The 16,563-nt window shown below is 36.5% G+C and overlaps 1 protein-coding gene across 9 annotated transcripts; it reads left to right on the top strand.

Moving 5' to 3' along the window:
• The first annotated feature begins 4,294 nt into the window (after positions 1-4,294).
• On the top strand, positions 4,295-16,205 carry LOC106061598 (RNA-binding protein 25-like). Of its 9 annotated transcripts, XR_008778169.1 has the most exons (5): positions 4,296-4,485; positions 6,366-6,569; positions 8,923-9,061; positions 13,712-14,592; positions 15,715-16,205. XR_008778169.1 is itself a non-coding variant. In XM_056030814.1 (3 exons), exons 1-2 carry the CDS (start codon positions 11,208-11,210, stop codon positions 13,727-13,729), a joined length of 900 nt encoding a protein of 299 aa, XP_055886789.1. In that variant the 5' UTR covers positions 11,144-11,207; the 3' UTR covers positions 13,730-14,592; positions 15,715-16,205. The 9 variants fall into 9 exon arrangements, 2 of the variants coding, with proteins under 2 accessions (XP_055886789.1, XP_055886788.1); XR_008778168.1 differs by lacking the exon at positions 13,712-14,592 and having other exon boundaries at positions 4,295-4,485; XR_008778173.1 differs by lacking the exon at positions 13,712-14,592 and having other exon boundaries at positions 4,302-4,375.
• The last annotated feature ends 358 nt before the right edge of the window (positions 16,206-16,563 follow it).

The following is a 16,563-nucleotide window of genomic DNA, read 5'->3' as shown; positions in this document are numbered from 1 at the left end:
TAATAAAACAATGAAGTTAATTGTAAAATGTTCAAAATATTTAGATCTAAAAGAAAAACTTGCCTGAAAAAAAAAAAAATGTTACTCTATGGAGCTGGTTCCATTGATGTATAGACTGCTCTATTTCTAGAGCAATACTCCAATAGAGTGCAACATCTTCTGAAAAATAAAATGTGATGAATTGAGTTACCATACCAAAGTTGTTGACTTTATGTCTTTGTAGAGAAATAGGAAATTTTACTGCTATTTCTGAATTCTGCTGAAAACCCTGACATGTTCCGCGAAAACCTAGAATTGTAGACTTTTCAAAACCTATTCCGTTGAATGGAGATTTCTCTCCTTTGCAGATTCTATACTAGACGTCTAGACTAGATTAACTTAAGTAGATTCAATGAAATGAAACGATTATAACCCAAAGAATTGATTAATATTAATAATCAACTCAATAATCCATTGATAGGCCTACCATTGCACCGCACAATAAATTTAATTTAATGTAAAAATAAATCAATCCACTCACAATGAATTAAAATAGTCTACTTTCTAGATCTAGATTTATAATGTCATCTTGGCCATAGACAACTTCTGTCTGAGAGTTTCTACACATCTCCCACGACGTATGTGAACAGCGCACGAAAATCTCACCAAAATCGGGTCGTCTGCACGGGAGAATAGGGGACGCAACAACAGTTTTAGATTTAAAGCGGAAATTAATAAACCTATTGGGTTCTATTTTTAATGATTATAATTATATAATGATTACGTAATTGTAATAAGTTTCCAACAAGAAAAAAAAAGTGAGTAAAAAGTTCTAGTTTATGAAAACTGTTTCCGAATAAATTCACCATACTAAGCAGCAACTATTTAAATATAGATATATATCGGATTGGTAAGGTCAGGGGCGTAGCTAGAGCTTTGGGGGCCCGGGGGATTGACCTCTTTGGGGCCCTTTAAAAAAATATATACAAAATCATTAGAAAATTTATTTTCAGAAACACATACACTAGTATCAAACAAAACACACTAATACAAGATAAAAAAGATGGGGGGATAAGCCTACAAGATATCAAAACAAAAATTAAAGAACTTCGTTTAAAATGTATCGGTAGGGTAGTTAGGTGTCCTGAAAACTTCCCCTTAACCTTATACTATTTTGGTTTAAGGCTCAACAAAATTCTCCCCATCCAAAACAACACACCTCACTTTTATGGCACCCACGTCCACCCTTTTACAGATCACTAACCAGACACCTACAAAACAACGAAAATCTTATACACCATAAAACTAAAAACATTTACACATCACTTAGACATACACTTTGAGAAAATTTAGAGCTTAGAATAAAATGGGGGAGGGAATTAGGAATAGTGTTTAATACACACACAGACACATTCACGCAATTACACAATAAAAACATAACTCCGAAAGCACGGGAGGTGACCTACAGGCTAATTTATGGGATGACCCCAATAAAGAAGAGGGGGTAAGGACAGGGCAGGCCACACATGTAAACTATGCGGGGTGGAAAATAACAAACTAAAAAAACATTTGTTTGCGGAGTGTCCAAACTTCACTATTGTGAGAGAAACTCTGTCAAATATTTTAAATGCCAACAGCCATGTCAAAATCAACATAGGCCTAGCAATATTTTTAAATAAAATACCCAAAGTAGAAAGTAAAAAACTTAAAGATATGAATTTGATTTTATTAGCAGAGTATAGTATACTTATATGGAACACGTATTTAAAAGCCACTTACGACAACAAAATCCTAAATAGAATTATACAGAATATACAGAAGGATTATACAATGTAGGATAGAAAAGTTTTAAATAAAATATAAATTAAAAAAAAAATACAATGTACATTAAATTAAATAAAATATTGAAATGTAAAATATTGTAAATTTTGTCACCTAGTTAATGGTGACAATGATATTCATTTATATTTAGAAAGTTCTTTATTTAGTAATGTTGTAAATACTGTAACAGATTTATTAGAGGAAAATTGTGAAACCTTATGTGAATATTAATTTACCTATTCTTTTAAATAAGTTGCCTAAAGCTAAACATAAAATGATACATAATTTTAAATTTAATAATTGTATCAGAATATAGAAATTTAGTATGGAACAGTAGACTTTAAGCTGTGTATCATAATGTCATTTTTAATCCAAATGATTTGGATATAATATACAGAAATATAGTTGATTTTAACATTGAACTCTATAAAGACTGATCCCAAATGTAATTTTATATTGATCCATTGTATGTACATATGTTTTATTTTAAATAAAAGGAATTATTTTTTTTTTGGATTCCTATATTTTCTTTCAATGAATTGGAAAATTCCATTTGTATCATAAATATCAATTTACAAAAGTCTGTTTAAACAATGAAGAAAATAAGTTGAATGTATGTGTGTGTGTGTGTGTTTGTATATGTGACAACTATTAACAATTTGCATTATGTATTTAATACATTATTTATTTGCTTTCAAATTATAATACTAAAATCTACCTATTTTTTTTTTCAACAAGAGAGACAATTAGGACTGGAAGATGCAAGGTGGAAATTTCTTTTGGTTACATCCCTTTGACCAAATAAATACATTTTCAAGACACCCCAAACAGGACATGTGGGGGCCCCTCTCAAGTGGGGGCCCTGGGGGGATCTTAAAATTCTCCTCCCTCTTCTCACCACCCTAGCTTTGTCACTGGGTAAGGTGTTACTGAGACCCATATATAGATCTAGATAAATCTAGTAGGCCTATTTGTATGACATAGGCCTTATACTGACGGTGACAATTTTAAAGAATCTCCCCATTTTGACACCCCATCCTTTTAAGATCAACTCTGGTATGAGGTTAATATTAAGGCGTCAATTACTCAGTGTCTTAAAGCATAAGCCTAGTCTAGGCCTACATTCTGGAGGCAGAGCAACAGACCCACAAACTGCAGTTTAATGGAAGATGTAGGCCTACTTATCCGTACATATAGACACTATATATCAAGACCTATAGAATTATTTAACAATGATATTTGGGGCCTAAAGAAAAATTTAAAGCAAAGACTTGTCATTGCTAATAATAGTAATAATCTCAACCAATGTGGAAATTTAGATCTCGATCTATATCATATATTGTGTAGTTGTTACAAAGTTATTACTAATATTAAGGAGCAAATATAACCCGTGCTGCAATTCGGTAGATTCCCCTCCCCCTTTTTTTTTTACTACAGTGATTCTCAAACTGTATGTGGTATTTTGAGATCGAATTTTATTTTACACATGTATATGATAGTATATCAAATGTAGGCCTACTTATTTTTACAATCTAGCCAAAGTCGTCCTATCACGAAGCAATGCTTTTTAAGTTCAATGAAATTGAGAAAATGAAGAAACTTTTAATAGTTTTAATTTTAAACTGCAAGTTATCGCATAATTTCTGTACACTAAGGTTGACTACGCCATATTTTTTTAATTGAAAAAGTTCAATGATAGGCTTTAAATTTAATCTAGACTTAGAAGACTATGTGCACAATTTTACCGGACATTTATATTTAGTAGGCCTACTCTTTAATTAAGCAATAATCCATTATATTCGGTAATTCCCGAACGCGATAGTTCTTTCAATTGTAAAAAAAAAATGGTTTACATGTTTCGGATGTTCCTTCAGAGTTGAAGATAGTTTACTTCCTAGTCCAAACCTCCCGCAGGAGGGCGGGGATGGGAGCGGGCAGGGTTTGAACCCGGGACCATTGATAAATCTGAACGACAGTCCAGTGCGCAAACCGCACGACCAGGCAGCCATCCAATAATCCTACAAAACCAAAACCAATATCTCTATATATAAATCTTTATAGTGAAGCAAAATGTACATTTATTTATTTTATACTTTGAAAAGTTCTGTCAAACTAGAGTTTTCCCCGTGTGACCAGCGAGCTAGTCTAATAATATTTTTTTTCTCAGCGATATAAATCAACTGTTCTAGGAAAATCGTTCGAGCCTGTTTTTTTTTTTTTTTTATCAGCGTTCAGACAGGTGCTTGAAGGTTCCATGAAGTTCTGACTTAAATCTAAATAGAGGTAGAGTTTGGTTATACCAGCGACTTTAGAAATACGTGATATTGGGCAGATAAAACAGGCTGCGTAAAACGGACAAAAATGGGGAGTGGGGGGGGGGGGGGGTCCGCCTATATATTATGGTTTGTAAAGGGGTCCCTGAACTTTGTGACCTCTGCCATATCACAGACCTATGTACAAATGCAATTTAAACAAGGGAAATCAATCTAGAATCTAGATCTACAATTGTTAATATTAAATGTCAACAACAGTCCATAGAAAAACAGAAGCTAATCATGCTAATGAAGACATTGAAGTACTCAGAAAGTTTAATAAAGACATGCAAAGATAGGGGCACATTTCTTATTCATTACTGTCTTTTCTGAGAGGGTGCTAGAACAAATTCGCACTCGTAGAGATTAAAAAGTAACGTAGCGAAGTAGCTATAATTATAATTAATACCCATAAGTTGGCATAAGTATGGCATAAGTGGCATAAGCCACGATAAGGCAAGCCCATATTGGGCCATATAATTATATAATAGCAGTGATATAATATAAGCCATATTAAACTATAAGTTACAAATACTTGAAATAGAAAAACAAAACTTTATCAGATTTAGTACTTTTAGTTTATGAATGAAAGACACAAACTACACAGGAGATTATTATAACATTATAAGTAAAAGATAGAGTTAGAGTATCATAGAGGGATTAGACTTAGAGTTCGAGCCTTATATTATAATGCCTTATTTAAGTTATTAGAGTCAGAGGTACATTTCTTATTCAATACGTTACTCTAGAAGCTTCGATCTTCCCGGTCATAGATTAGATCTAGACTCTAGAGAGCCATTAAGATTAGAGAATAAAAAGTAAAGTAGCTAGATCTATAAGTATAAACTATAATACATAAAACACTAAACTATAATTTACAAATAGAAAAACAAAAACTTTGTCTTTATGAAATACACAAAGATAGAGGAACATTTCTTTTATTCAATAATTCAATACGCTAGAATGAAATTCGTACAAGTGCTCCTTCCTCCCTAGTGTCATTAGAGAATGGAATGGGTTGCCTGAATCAGCCAGGAAAACTAATGACTTAGCAGAGTTTAAGTGACACACATTAAATGCGTAGGACATATAATGATATATTTTATTATAATTATCTTCTTTTTTGAAGTAACATATACTGTAATATATATATATAAGATTTAAGAGAGAGGAAGCTAATGCTATACACTTCTAATATCTATATTTAAACTTATAACTGAATTCTAGTTACATTGACATTGATGTATTAATGATAGATTTTTGAAGAGTGGATTTTACTTAATGGAGGCTTGTCCATTAATAAACATCAAGCTAAATAGCTTGACTTTGTCAATTTAATTCTTGTTTCTACTGTATGGATACAAAAGAAATATTATGTCAATTACACTAAAATCACAGGGGCAGACTGGGTATATGGGCATTCTGACAAATGCTCAGTGGAACTGCACCCAATGGGCCAGTCTGGTCGCTGCTTAATATATCGCCTTTTATAAAAATCTTTTTTTTTTTTAATAGTTTTTACAGAATAATACTAGCTTAACATATTGTCCTTATTTATGGAATAGTCCACCTAAAATATTATATGTTACAAAGTGTAGTTTATGATATCACAAGGTGGAGAGCTTTGTATTATTAATTAATTACATTGAACAATTATCTACACTTGTTTTTGTCATGGACGGAGAATTCAGTTTCCGATGCATTTTCAAACTTGATATTTGTGTACAGGTACAAATGGATGCTCATCATAAAGCATACAATTTATGGGCCAGGTTGCATTTTAATGCCAGGACTAATTTTGACACCCAGTCTGTCCCTGTAAACACACATCCTGCCCTTGACAGAGACCACCTTCCTGTTCTTTTAGGACCAATTATTGCCACTTAAACAAACAGCAGCAACAATGGTTGTAAAGACAATGACTTTACCACATTGATAGTAAAGTAATAGGATTAATCCCAAGATTAAATAAATTTGTCTTCATCTATGTTGCGTTCTAGTTAGCTATCAATAACCACAAAAAAACTATAGTCTTCAGTTTTTATTAGTCTCATTAGTCTCATACTGTGGTCAGTAAAGGGCAAGACAAATTATAGATAAAGCTTAATTAGAAGTATAATTGCAAAGTATTCATTTCATTTTAAGTCAGGAAAAGTAACTGGTTAAGTGAAGTTTTAGAAAAATACATAGGTATTTAATAAAACAAAAATTAGGTTTAATTCATTCATTTTAACATCGATTTTCTATTTCCAGGTGTGTGGAAGCAATATACTTTATAAACATTCTATAATAATTTGAAGCCCTGAATTGAACATGCAATGGCTGAACCTATATTTGCATGTACAATGAAAGACCTACAGCAAAATGGCGGTTGAAAAAGAATGACTTTAGATGGCAAAGACATCTTTATATTATTACATAAAGGTCAACTTTATGCATTTGATAGTTTTTGTTACCGTAAGTTAAAATGTATATCTTTTGTTTTTTAAAACTTCAACATACACATGATTTATCTTCCTTTTAAAATAATTGAGATAATTTACCATTGCTTTACCAAAAAAATTGATGTCATTAAAAGTAGTGCTTGACAATGATATGTATTATAGGTAATGATGGCTCATTGAAGATAAAATTGATATTGTTAGACCTGCTACACAGAAAATACATGAGATGGCTCTATGTTTTTATTTTAAAATTTTGAATTACTTTTCCTTTAAAGAAATGATTTTTAAATTATTACTTTGTTAAAAGGGAGGTGCAGTGGCTGAGCGGTAAAGCATTTGGCTTCGGATCGGGGGTCCCGGGTTTGAATCTTGGTGAAGATTTGGATTTTTATTTTTGGGATCTTTTGCTGCCTCTGAGTCCACCCAGCTCTAATGTGTACCTGACATTAGTTGGCCACATGACACCCTTGTAGGCCACAGAAACAAATGACCTCTACATCATCTGCCCTATAGACTACAAGGTCTAGAGAAGAACCTTGTTAAAGTAGAAATTGTAAAAAATATTCCATATGCTAGGACAAATTTGTACAAATTATCCTTCTTCCCTAGTGCTATTAGAGCATGGAGTGGGTTGCCTTGATCAGCCAGGAATACCAATGACTTGGCAGAGTTTAAGTCACTGATTAACATGTATGACTAGATTGACACAGAGAGACATGTAGGACATTATCATCTTCTTTTTTGAAGTATTTTCTGTAATTTATAAAATAAGATATCCTACAGAATGACACCTGCATGAAATCAAATCAGCTGGTAATATCTGTTTTGGTTTTTCATGTTACTTGATATTAACTAGTCTGTATTGTTTTTCTAGTATTATTGGAAATTAACTTGATTTTTCTCTAGAGATATTCATCTCTACTGCAGAGATGATAAAGTTACCAACTGTTACAATGTTTGAACAATTATTCCACAAAGGGCTGTACACTATCTAGATTTAGTTTATAATTTAACAATAAAATGTGTTATAGAATCTGTAAAGAGAAAATATGTGTTAAGTATTCATGCATTTATACAGTGAAACCAAGGTTGAGACCTGTGCTCTCTTCAGTCAAGGATTACATCAATATTTCAGGGACTGTGACACAGCCGAGGATGTCGACTACTATATTGCTCTCTTCACCCACAACACTTGAATTGAGAGACATTTGATTAGTGTATGTTTAGTCGAAAGGAGCAGTTGATTTCAAGTTAACAATGACCAAGGATCATCTCATGGAAATAAGATGAATACTTATCTTCTTATCTTCTTCTATTCTTGTTGAATACAGACGTTACTTCAAAAAAGATGATTACGTCCAACGCGTAATGCATTCAGTCACAACCAATGACCTAAAGTCTGTCAAGTCACTGGTTTTCCTGGTTGGCTCAGGCAACCCATTCCATGCTGTTATAGTACTAGGGAAGAAGAAGCATTTACACAAATTTGTCCTAGCATATGGGACGAGGAATGTGCCTTTATCTTTGTGTCTTTCTGAGTATTTTACTAGATTTTGTTTTTGTATTTGAAGATTATGGTTCAGAGTTTATGTATAATTGCTACTTTACTTTTGAGTCTTCTATCCTGAAGGCTTTCTAAATTTAGTGATTTTATTAAAGGTGTTACTCTAGTCAAATGTGAATATTCGTTTGTTATGAATCTCACTGCTCTATTTTGTGTCCGTTCCAGTTTCTAAATGTCTTCTTGAGTTGAAGGGTCCCAAACAGAGCCTAATTATTTGCCTCATCAAGGTTAATGCCTGGGCATTAGCTATGGTCTGAATGAGGTCACCCACTCCCTTTTCCACACAGCTGAATTTATCCAAAGGAGCAACATGTGTTGATACAGTTTGAGATCAGGGGCATCGACAAGGTGTAGCACTGTGTGCTGCATGTTGCCGAAGGGTTGCTGGCTCCTGATTTTTCCTCAGAATTGACTCCTGAAGCCGGGGATAGCTGCAAGATGGCAGATGTTTGAATTCAGAAATTTCCTTCACTTATCCTCTGTAAGGTTGTTATTACTGGAAGTGGTTATGGAAATAAGTACTCAACTACCTATAAAATGCTTCCAATGGCATTCATATCGAATTGCCTGTAACAACCAGTCTAACTCATGGCCTTCACATCTGGCTCGGGGGGGGGGCGTGGAAACTGTTTATCACCAACTGGAGAAGGGGCCAAGTAACTGGCACCTAAACCAGAAAGCTTCATGGGACAGTAAGGGCTTGTTAGCCTTTGCCAAAATGTAATTTTAGAAAATTAAGCATGTATTGTCTTGCTAGACTATATTGGGCAGTACTAAATACTGTCTACTATTTTCTTTTCAGATGCTGGTGGTCCCTTGTACCAAGGTGATATTTGCTTTACCAAGGGTCACCAGTTACCCTAAGGCCGACCCTGTTTACAAAGATCTTATAATAACATTTGAATAGATCTTAAAAAACAACAACAACCGATAACATATAGGTATGTACAGAGTTATCCGTGCATGTCTACAACAAAATGAAACATAATCTTATCTTATCTGTTATGACATGATTAGGAAGTAGTTAGGAATTAGTTATTTGTTTCGGGAATAGGGTAAAGTTTTAATTAGCGACAAGTGACGTGACAGATCTTTTAAAAGGAGGAACGCTCTAAACGACGCTAGAAGGAGGACGCGTATTGTAAAGTAGTAGACTTGAGTACGACATTATTGACATCGGACGATTCCCTTTTGAGTATTAAACATATTGTTAGAACAACATATCAGCGTCGACTACATATTTGATTGTTTCGGCCTTTCGCCGGTGTTACTGAAGTGTTGAATTCAGCGTTACCTACAGTCAGATCTACACTAGACAGATTGTCAAGAATCAACACCGCGCAGAGGTCTTAACAACGTGGCGACCCCTGACTCGGAGCTCACTGGCATCAACGTTCAGAAGGATAGAAGCCCTCTGTTAGGAGGAGGCAGAAGTTAACGTCATCGGCCTAGTCTGCAGCTAGACCCTGATTGTACAGCCACGTCGGCGAAGGAAAGCCAGTGAGATCCTGGACTCGTAGACCTAGGAGGTAACGAAATATAGATCTAGATCTACATTTGTAATTTGTAAACGCCCATACGTTGGGGCATCGTACTGAAGCCTGTAGTTCGGTATTGAGAAAGCTACAGTTGTTGAAGGGAAGAAAACCGTCCTGTCGAAGCCGTACTGAAGAGATATCGCCTGCCCGGCATCTTGAGAACGAACGTGAAGGTCACCTCTGCAAGGCCAAGATCGACTGTTGAGGTCACGCCAAAGAACGTGTGACGTAGGAACCATCTTACTGCCTACGGCACTGAAGTACAGTAGTGCTAATCTGATCTACGTCTCGGCTGAATCTGTGCTACACGTTAGATAGCCAGATAGCCGGTATTTTAGCACTGGACTTTGACTTTGTCGCTGTGTCAACTGTTGGACCGTTCCAGTGTCACTTTGGACAGACGACCACCTGGAACCACCGTACCTGCCTTGGAACCAGCAACCGGAACCAGACTCTACGTCACCGACGAACCGGAGCCAGACGACAGATCACCGTGAACCAGAACCAGACGCCGTACCACCGAAGAACCGGAGCCGTTGCAGACCAGCACCGAAGGACCTTGGAGAGCCGAAACGTTCGCTGTCCTTATCTCACCGCTAGAGAAGACATCGCCGTGAACCTTGCCGCCGGGACAGACATTAGCGTAGGAAGAGTGGACCCGAGACTGACTGTGGAGTTATCGCATCGCCGCTTCTTAGACAGATAAGTCAAGTGTTATTTAACTACTTTCTCCGTAGAATAATTAGAGTCTGTAGGGAAGTGACCACTCGCTAGATTATCACTACCAGGTTAAATCGTGGTGGATTGGGGATATCCTTAAAATTAGGTGTAATCTAGCAAGAGGTCCAGATATACGTTTAGCTGTTAATTCGTCCTGTATGTGAATGTGGATCATTTAGTTAAGCATTTTTTTTTGTAGTAACGTCATGTATTAATTGTTTGCAATACTCCCGTCTTAAGTATTACTGTCAGACGAAAGTCTCATTCATTAGAACTAGAGCTATAGTTTGGTGTTTATCGTATTTAGGTTTAATTTCATAGTTTATTTGTATGCGTTGTAAGTTATATACACTCCTGGCTGTGGAAGCAGGTAAGAAGTAACTAAGATCTAGCGTAATCTAGACTAGATCTGGGGAACAATCGAGGTGAAGCCTGATTGCCCATTTGTAAATTTAGTATTTGTAAATAGACAGGGTGGTCTATTTACCGGCGACTCGTGTTGAGTAACACGTAGTCGGTTGAGTGTGCGTGTGTCGCACAGCGTATTCAGTCGGGTCAGAGTGTAGCCTACACACTGGTACCAAGGATACTAAGTGTATCTTGGAAAGTACAGAAGTTATTAAAAGTCGGAGTTGGTAGTCTAGACGCCGAGGGTAGAGTGGCGAATTTAATTTATTTGAATCAAGAGGTATTAGGTAGCCGCGGAGCGAGGTTACGCTCAAAAGGTAATTTGATTTATAGGACATAGGTAATAGAAGCTATTAGGCCTGTGTGTAAGATAATTTAAAAAAAAAAAAAAAAAAAAGCGAGGTAAAGTAACAAAGGTAATATGGCAACTACTTCAGGTTACGACCTGGAAGAATTTAGAAAAAAACTAATTCATGAAGCTAAGACAGAACTAGAACTGCGCGGCAAAGAACTAACTGCCTATGTACAGCAGATGGTGGCGGCAGAAGCAGAACGCTTGGAGAGAGAGAAAGCTAGAGGCAGAGAAAAAGAAAAGGAAGAAGCAGACCGCAGAGAGCGGGAACGAGTCAGAGAAGCTGAGAGGGCCAGAGAAAAAGAAAAAGAAGAGGCAGACCGTGTAGAACGGGAAAAGGTTAGAGAGGCGGAACGCATCGAGAGGGAGAAAAAAGAAGAGGCGGATAGAAAAGTGAGAATTCAAGTAGAACAGATGAGGATAGAGGCTGGTGTAAGTGTGCCCACCGAAGGAAACAGCAACAATAGTGCCAACATAGAAAGCCATAGTAGCGCCGCATGGATGAAGAAGAAAATCCAACCTTTTGCGGAAGACAAGGACGACATCGGCGACTATCTGAAACGCTTTGAAATTAAACTTGCAAAGTTTAATGTTCAGGAGAAGGAGTGGTCCGAAATCTTGTTGGACTTCGTACATGGGAAAGCACTCACGATTTGCCAAAACCATGACCACTCGATGCAAAACAGCTATCAGGTGCTAAAGAAGGAACTGCTAAACGCATACGGGCACAACGCGGCAACATTCCGAAAGAAGTATTATGAAAACACCCCATCCAGCCAAGTTGATCCCCAAACAACTATCAACTCAGAGAAAGACTTCTTCACTAAATGGCTCGCATTCGAGAATGTAGAGAACACCTACGAGGGGTTGAAGAACTTTATTCTGATTGATAACTTTATCAATAAGTGCGACCCTCAGCTACAGTCCTTTGTAAAAGAAAGAAACCCGAAGGTAATTGAAGACTTAGTAGAAATTATTAGGATCTTTAAGAATGCTTACCCAAACAACCCACTTTCAGTTAGCGACCACAAAAAAGTTATTGACCTGGTAAATTATGTAAAGAGAAATGATGTTAGTGATAGGGATTATGGTAGGAGAAATGATAGGCCCAGGGAACGTGGGAACAATGGTCGGGATAGTTATGATGGCATAAAGGATAGATCCTGGGAAAATGAAAACAATGGCAGGGAAAGTTATGATAAGAGAATGGATAGATCTAAAGCGGGTGATAGAAACTTTAGGGATGTTACATGTTTTAACTGTCAGGAAAAGGGACACATGGCATACCAGTGTAAGAAACATAGAGGGAATGGAGCTGGCAATAGAAATGCACAGGGTAATAGTGGCACTAGTGATAGGAGAGGTAATCAAGGAAACCGTAGACAAGAGAGGGATAATCGGTCACCGGATAGGGTTAATTTTGTAAGGAGCATCCAAGACAGGGATCGTGATAGTGGACATAGTGAATCAGATGAAGAAATTAATTACGTTGATTGTGGGGAAGATAGATTTAAACTATATCCAGGCATGATAAATAATAAACAGGTAAATGTGATCCGGGACACAGCTAGCAGTACACTCGCAGTTCGAGGGGGATTAGTGAAATCGAAGGATTATTTAGGCTATACCAAATCAGTCAGATTGGCAGACGGCGCAGTTAAGAGGTTCGAAGCATGCAAAGTGTTCCTTCGATCTCCATTATACACAGGGTATTGCGAAGGTGTAGCCATGCCAAGGTTATCTAGAGATGTTTTACTTGGAAATGTAGCAGGTGTCAGAGCCGCTTCTGACAAACAGGTTAGAAGTTGGAAAAGCAGGTATAGCAACAAGAAGCGAAATAAACCTAGAAATGACAGAATTTGTTTTAACTGCCATAAACATGGGCACATCGCTAAAGACTGGTGGAGTAGGGCAGAACAGTCTAAACAGAAGATTGCGAGTTCGGATAGGAGGCACAGGTCGGTATCCGAAAGTGATGGTAGAAGAGATGACTATGGTAGCGGTAATCGCAAGTCATACAGAGGTAGAAGGCCACACGCGGGCTATAGTGGTGTAAGAAGAGATGTTAACTCCAGTTGGAGAGAACAAATGTATGAGTCGTGTAAATAGTTGTGAAACATAGCACTATGCGATCATAGTGTGTAAATAAGTTGGATTTTATTTAAATTGGTTATTCTTAATTAATTGACTTAACTAGTAGTCATAACTAGACGGGTATTAGGTTGTGTTAAGGTATCTTTGAATATGATATTTATGTTATAATATAAATGCTATTGCGTTATTATTAGATTAACTCGTGTTGGTTATTGATTTCGGGTAGTATGTATGAATTGTATGTATGTTGGTATGAATAGAAAGGGCATTTATAAGGCGACGATGTAGTTACATCACGAAAAAGTAAGTTTTATAATTTATTATTTGTATTTGATCATGATCATACATCAGTCAAGAGTTAGGTCGTGTGGGGACAAGTAAGTGGAGAGAGGAAATAAAATACACTTGTAGATGCCCGAAAGAACGTTAGGTGTATAGTGGGAGAACGAGCATTGATAAATGTCAATTTGTCATATTAGGTAAATTGTCTGTCCTGACGTGTGAGGGAAAGCGGTGTAACCTCTGGAACGTGATGTGATGAAGTATAGATAGACACACCTATAGTGTCAGCGCAAACGAACTATGTCTGCGGTCACCTATGGCACATCACATTGGACAGTATCAGTTAGTGACACTTGAGGGAAATAGGTGTTCAGAGGAACTTGATTGTGGACACAGAAAGAGAAGTTGAACTCGCAATCAAGACTCAAGTTGTGTTGTCTTTTATGTTTCCCTACATTTTGGCCCTTGCACATTGTAAGACTAAGACAGTAGATTTAAAAAATTGACAGGCAATTTTTTTTAGCGGGAGGGGGAGGAGTTGTTATGACATGATTAGGAAGTAGTTAGGAATTAGTTATTTGTTTCGGGAATAGGGTAAAGTTTTAATTAGCGACAAGTGACGTGACAGATCTTTTAAAAAGAGGAACGCTCTAAACGACGCTAGAAGGAGGACGCGTATTGTAAAGTAGTAGACTTGAGTACGACATTATTGACATCGGACGATTCCCTTTTGAGTATTAAACATATTGTTAGAACAACATATCAGCGTCGACTACATATTTGATTGTTTCGGCCTTTCGCCGGTGTTACTGAAGTGTTGAATTCAGCGTTACCTACAGTCAGATCTACACTAGACAGATTGTCAAGAATCAACACCGCGCAAAGGTCTTAACATATCTTATATAATACAGACGTTACTTCAAAAAAGAAGATGACTATATAATCATAGGTGAATATTAATCCATCAGACCGGATTATTTAAAAGTATCGACCCTGAACAGCTGGACTGACTATTTGCATATACCGTTCAAACTTAGAGAAATGTGATTTGTTTTTTTAGATAGGGGCCTCGCATAGGGTAAGGATAAAAATTCTTAAGATTTTTTGTTACGATCTGAATAGTAGAAATTAAAAATCCTATTAAATTATGGCTTTTATATAGTGCTACTTTCACGCTTATAGCATGCTCAGAGCGCTTTGGTCCAATCTCATTTGTGGACCAGTGGGGGGAGGGGGTATCTAGGAGTTGGTTTTCCGTGCTGCCTTTAGGCGCTCAGTAAACACAACTCTGCCCGAGTCGGGTTTTGAACCTCGAGCCCTCTTCATAGGTAGCCAAGCTAAGCTAAGTTCAAGCGCACTTAGCATTCCCACTATTGTTTGAAATGATCTAATGGCGTAGCTAAGGTTGGGGGGGGGGTGCAAATTAAAAAATCCACCCTTGCCCCCACCCAAAAAGGGTGTCCAAAACTCCTTTTACATTAAGTATTAAGCCAATGCCATGTTATCTTGCTATTCATGTTGTTATGTAAATTAGTGACCATGTTGCATATATTTCACACATTAGACTTATATATAATTATATATATATATATATTAAGTACATTATCTCATGTTATTATGACGGATGTCAAAATGCAAAAGAGGTCCACAAATTCCTTGCTACGCACTGCAATGACCTTTCATTTAATGAAGACTTTTTTTTTCAGAAATATTATTTAACAATAAATAAAATAAAAACGCTGTCACAGGCACATGAATTAAGACTCTACTCCTTATATAAGCATAAATTTGATATATAATAATAATCAGTGTCCAGTGAGGAATTTTCTTGTGATGTGGCAGGTTTGCAGCAGTACCGCCATCTGACAGGCAACTAGAATCTTCTTAGGAATGTTAAGCACCTTGAAGGTATCTGTGAGGTCAGTTGTCATTATCCCCTCGGTTTATATAAAACTGGAGTAATGTTGTTATTTTGGATCACCTCCATAAACGTTTAATCGCCAAGCCTAGGTTCCCATATTTTCTTTGTTTTTCCATTTCTTAAATTATGAGACAGAGTTACGGCGATGTCAATGATGGTAGCGTTTTCTCTCTTTTGTTATCAATGAACAGCAGATCAGGGCGATAAAAATCTACCGTTTTGTCTATAAAAATAGGCAAATTTCAGTATTATTATTATTATCATTATTATTATTCACAGCTGTGGTGTTTTTGCCGTAGAAAATAACAGCACCAGATGCTACCTTCAGACTAACGACAGTGCCAACTACCCAGAATGCTGCGAGCCTGTCTTTTACTGCATAGGATCCGCTGGCTTCCACCCATCTAAGCTACAGACTCCAACTATAACGGCCAGCACAAACGCTCCTGTCACAAAAATAAAAATTACACCTAAGCCCGCAAAGAAACCGACACCCAAGCCAACAAGGAAACCTGCGCTAAGGGCTACACCTAAACCTGCCTCTAGGCCTACACCAAATCCGGTACCCAAACCTGCACAAAAACCTCAAGTAAATAGAAGGGGGTAAAAATAGAATCCATTACGTCACCGATCTAGTTCATTACTCCGCCAAAGCTATTAAGAATGTAAAGATTTTTATGTTAAAAAATAAAGACGACTTATAAGGGAAATATTATAGACATCAAGTTTATGTAAATGTAATATTAAAATAATACAGATGTCTTGTCATATATTTTGTGTTATGTTTCTTATTTATATTGTATTTCTTAATTTACAATTACTCAAAAGGTAAATTTATTTTATCATGTATCTAAATTAACGTTTTCCAGACATCGTTTAAGTCTCAACTCTTACTCTTTTTATAAAGATTTTATCAATTCTGTCTGTCTTTCTGTATGTCTGTCCGGTAAATGTTTACACACACATTATTTCTGACACACCCATTCTTGGATCAAGTTGAAACCTCGCACAATTATTTATTGGCGTAGACCAGTGTTTGCCAGCACACCATTATATATATATATATATATATGTATAGTCTAATAGTTAAAAAAAAACAATATTTTTCTCACTTAGAAGATTCAATTA

Source organism: Biomphalaria glabrata, chromosome 5 (genome assembly GCF_947242115.1).
Source record: "Biomphalaria glabrata chromosome 5, xgBioGlab47.1, whole genome shotgun sequence".
Taxonomy (NCBI): domain Eukaryota; kingdom Metazoa; phylum Mollusca; class Gastropoda; family Planorbidae; genus Biomphalaria; species Biomphalaria glabrata.
The sequence above is the reverse complement of the archived record's forward strand: the minus strand, read 5'-3'. Positions and strand labels throughout refer to the sequence as shown.

Bases quoted from the DNA above. Each gene is read 5' to 3' on its own strand.
- LOC106061598 (XM_056030813.1), top strand. From the start codon at position 12,345: ATGGATAGATCTAAAGCGGGTGATAGAAACTTTAGGGATGTTACATGT.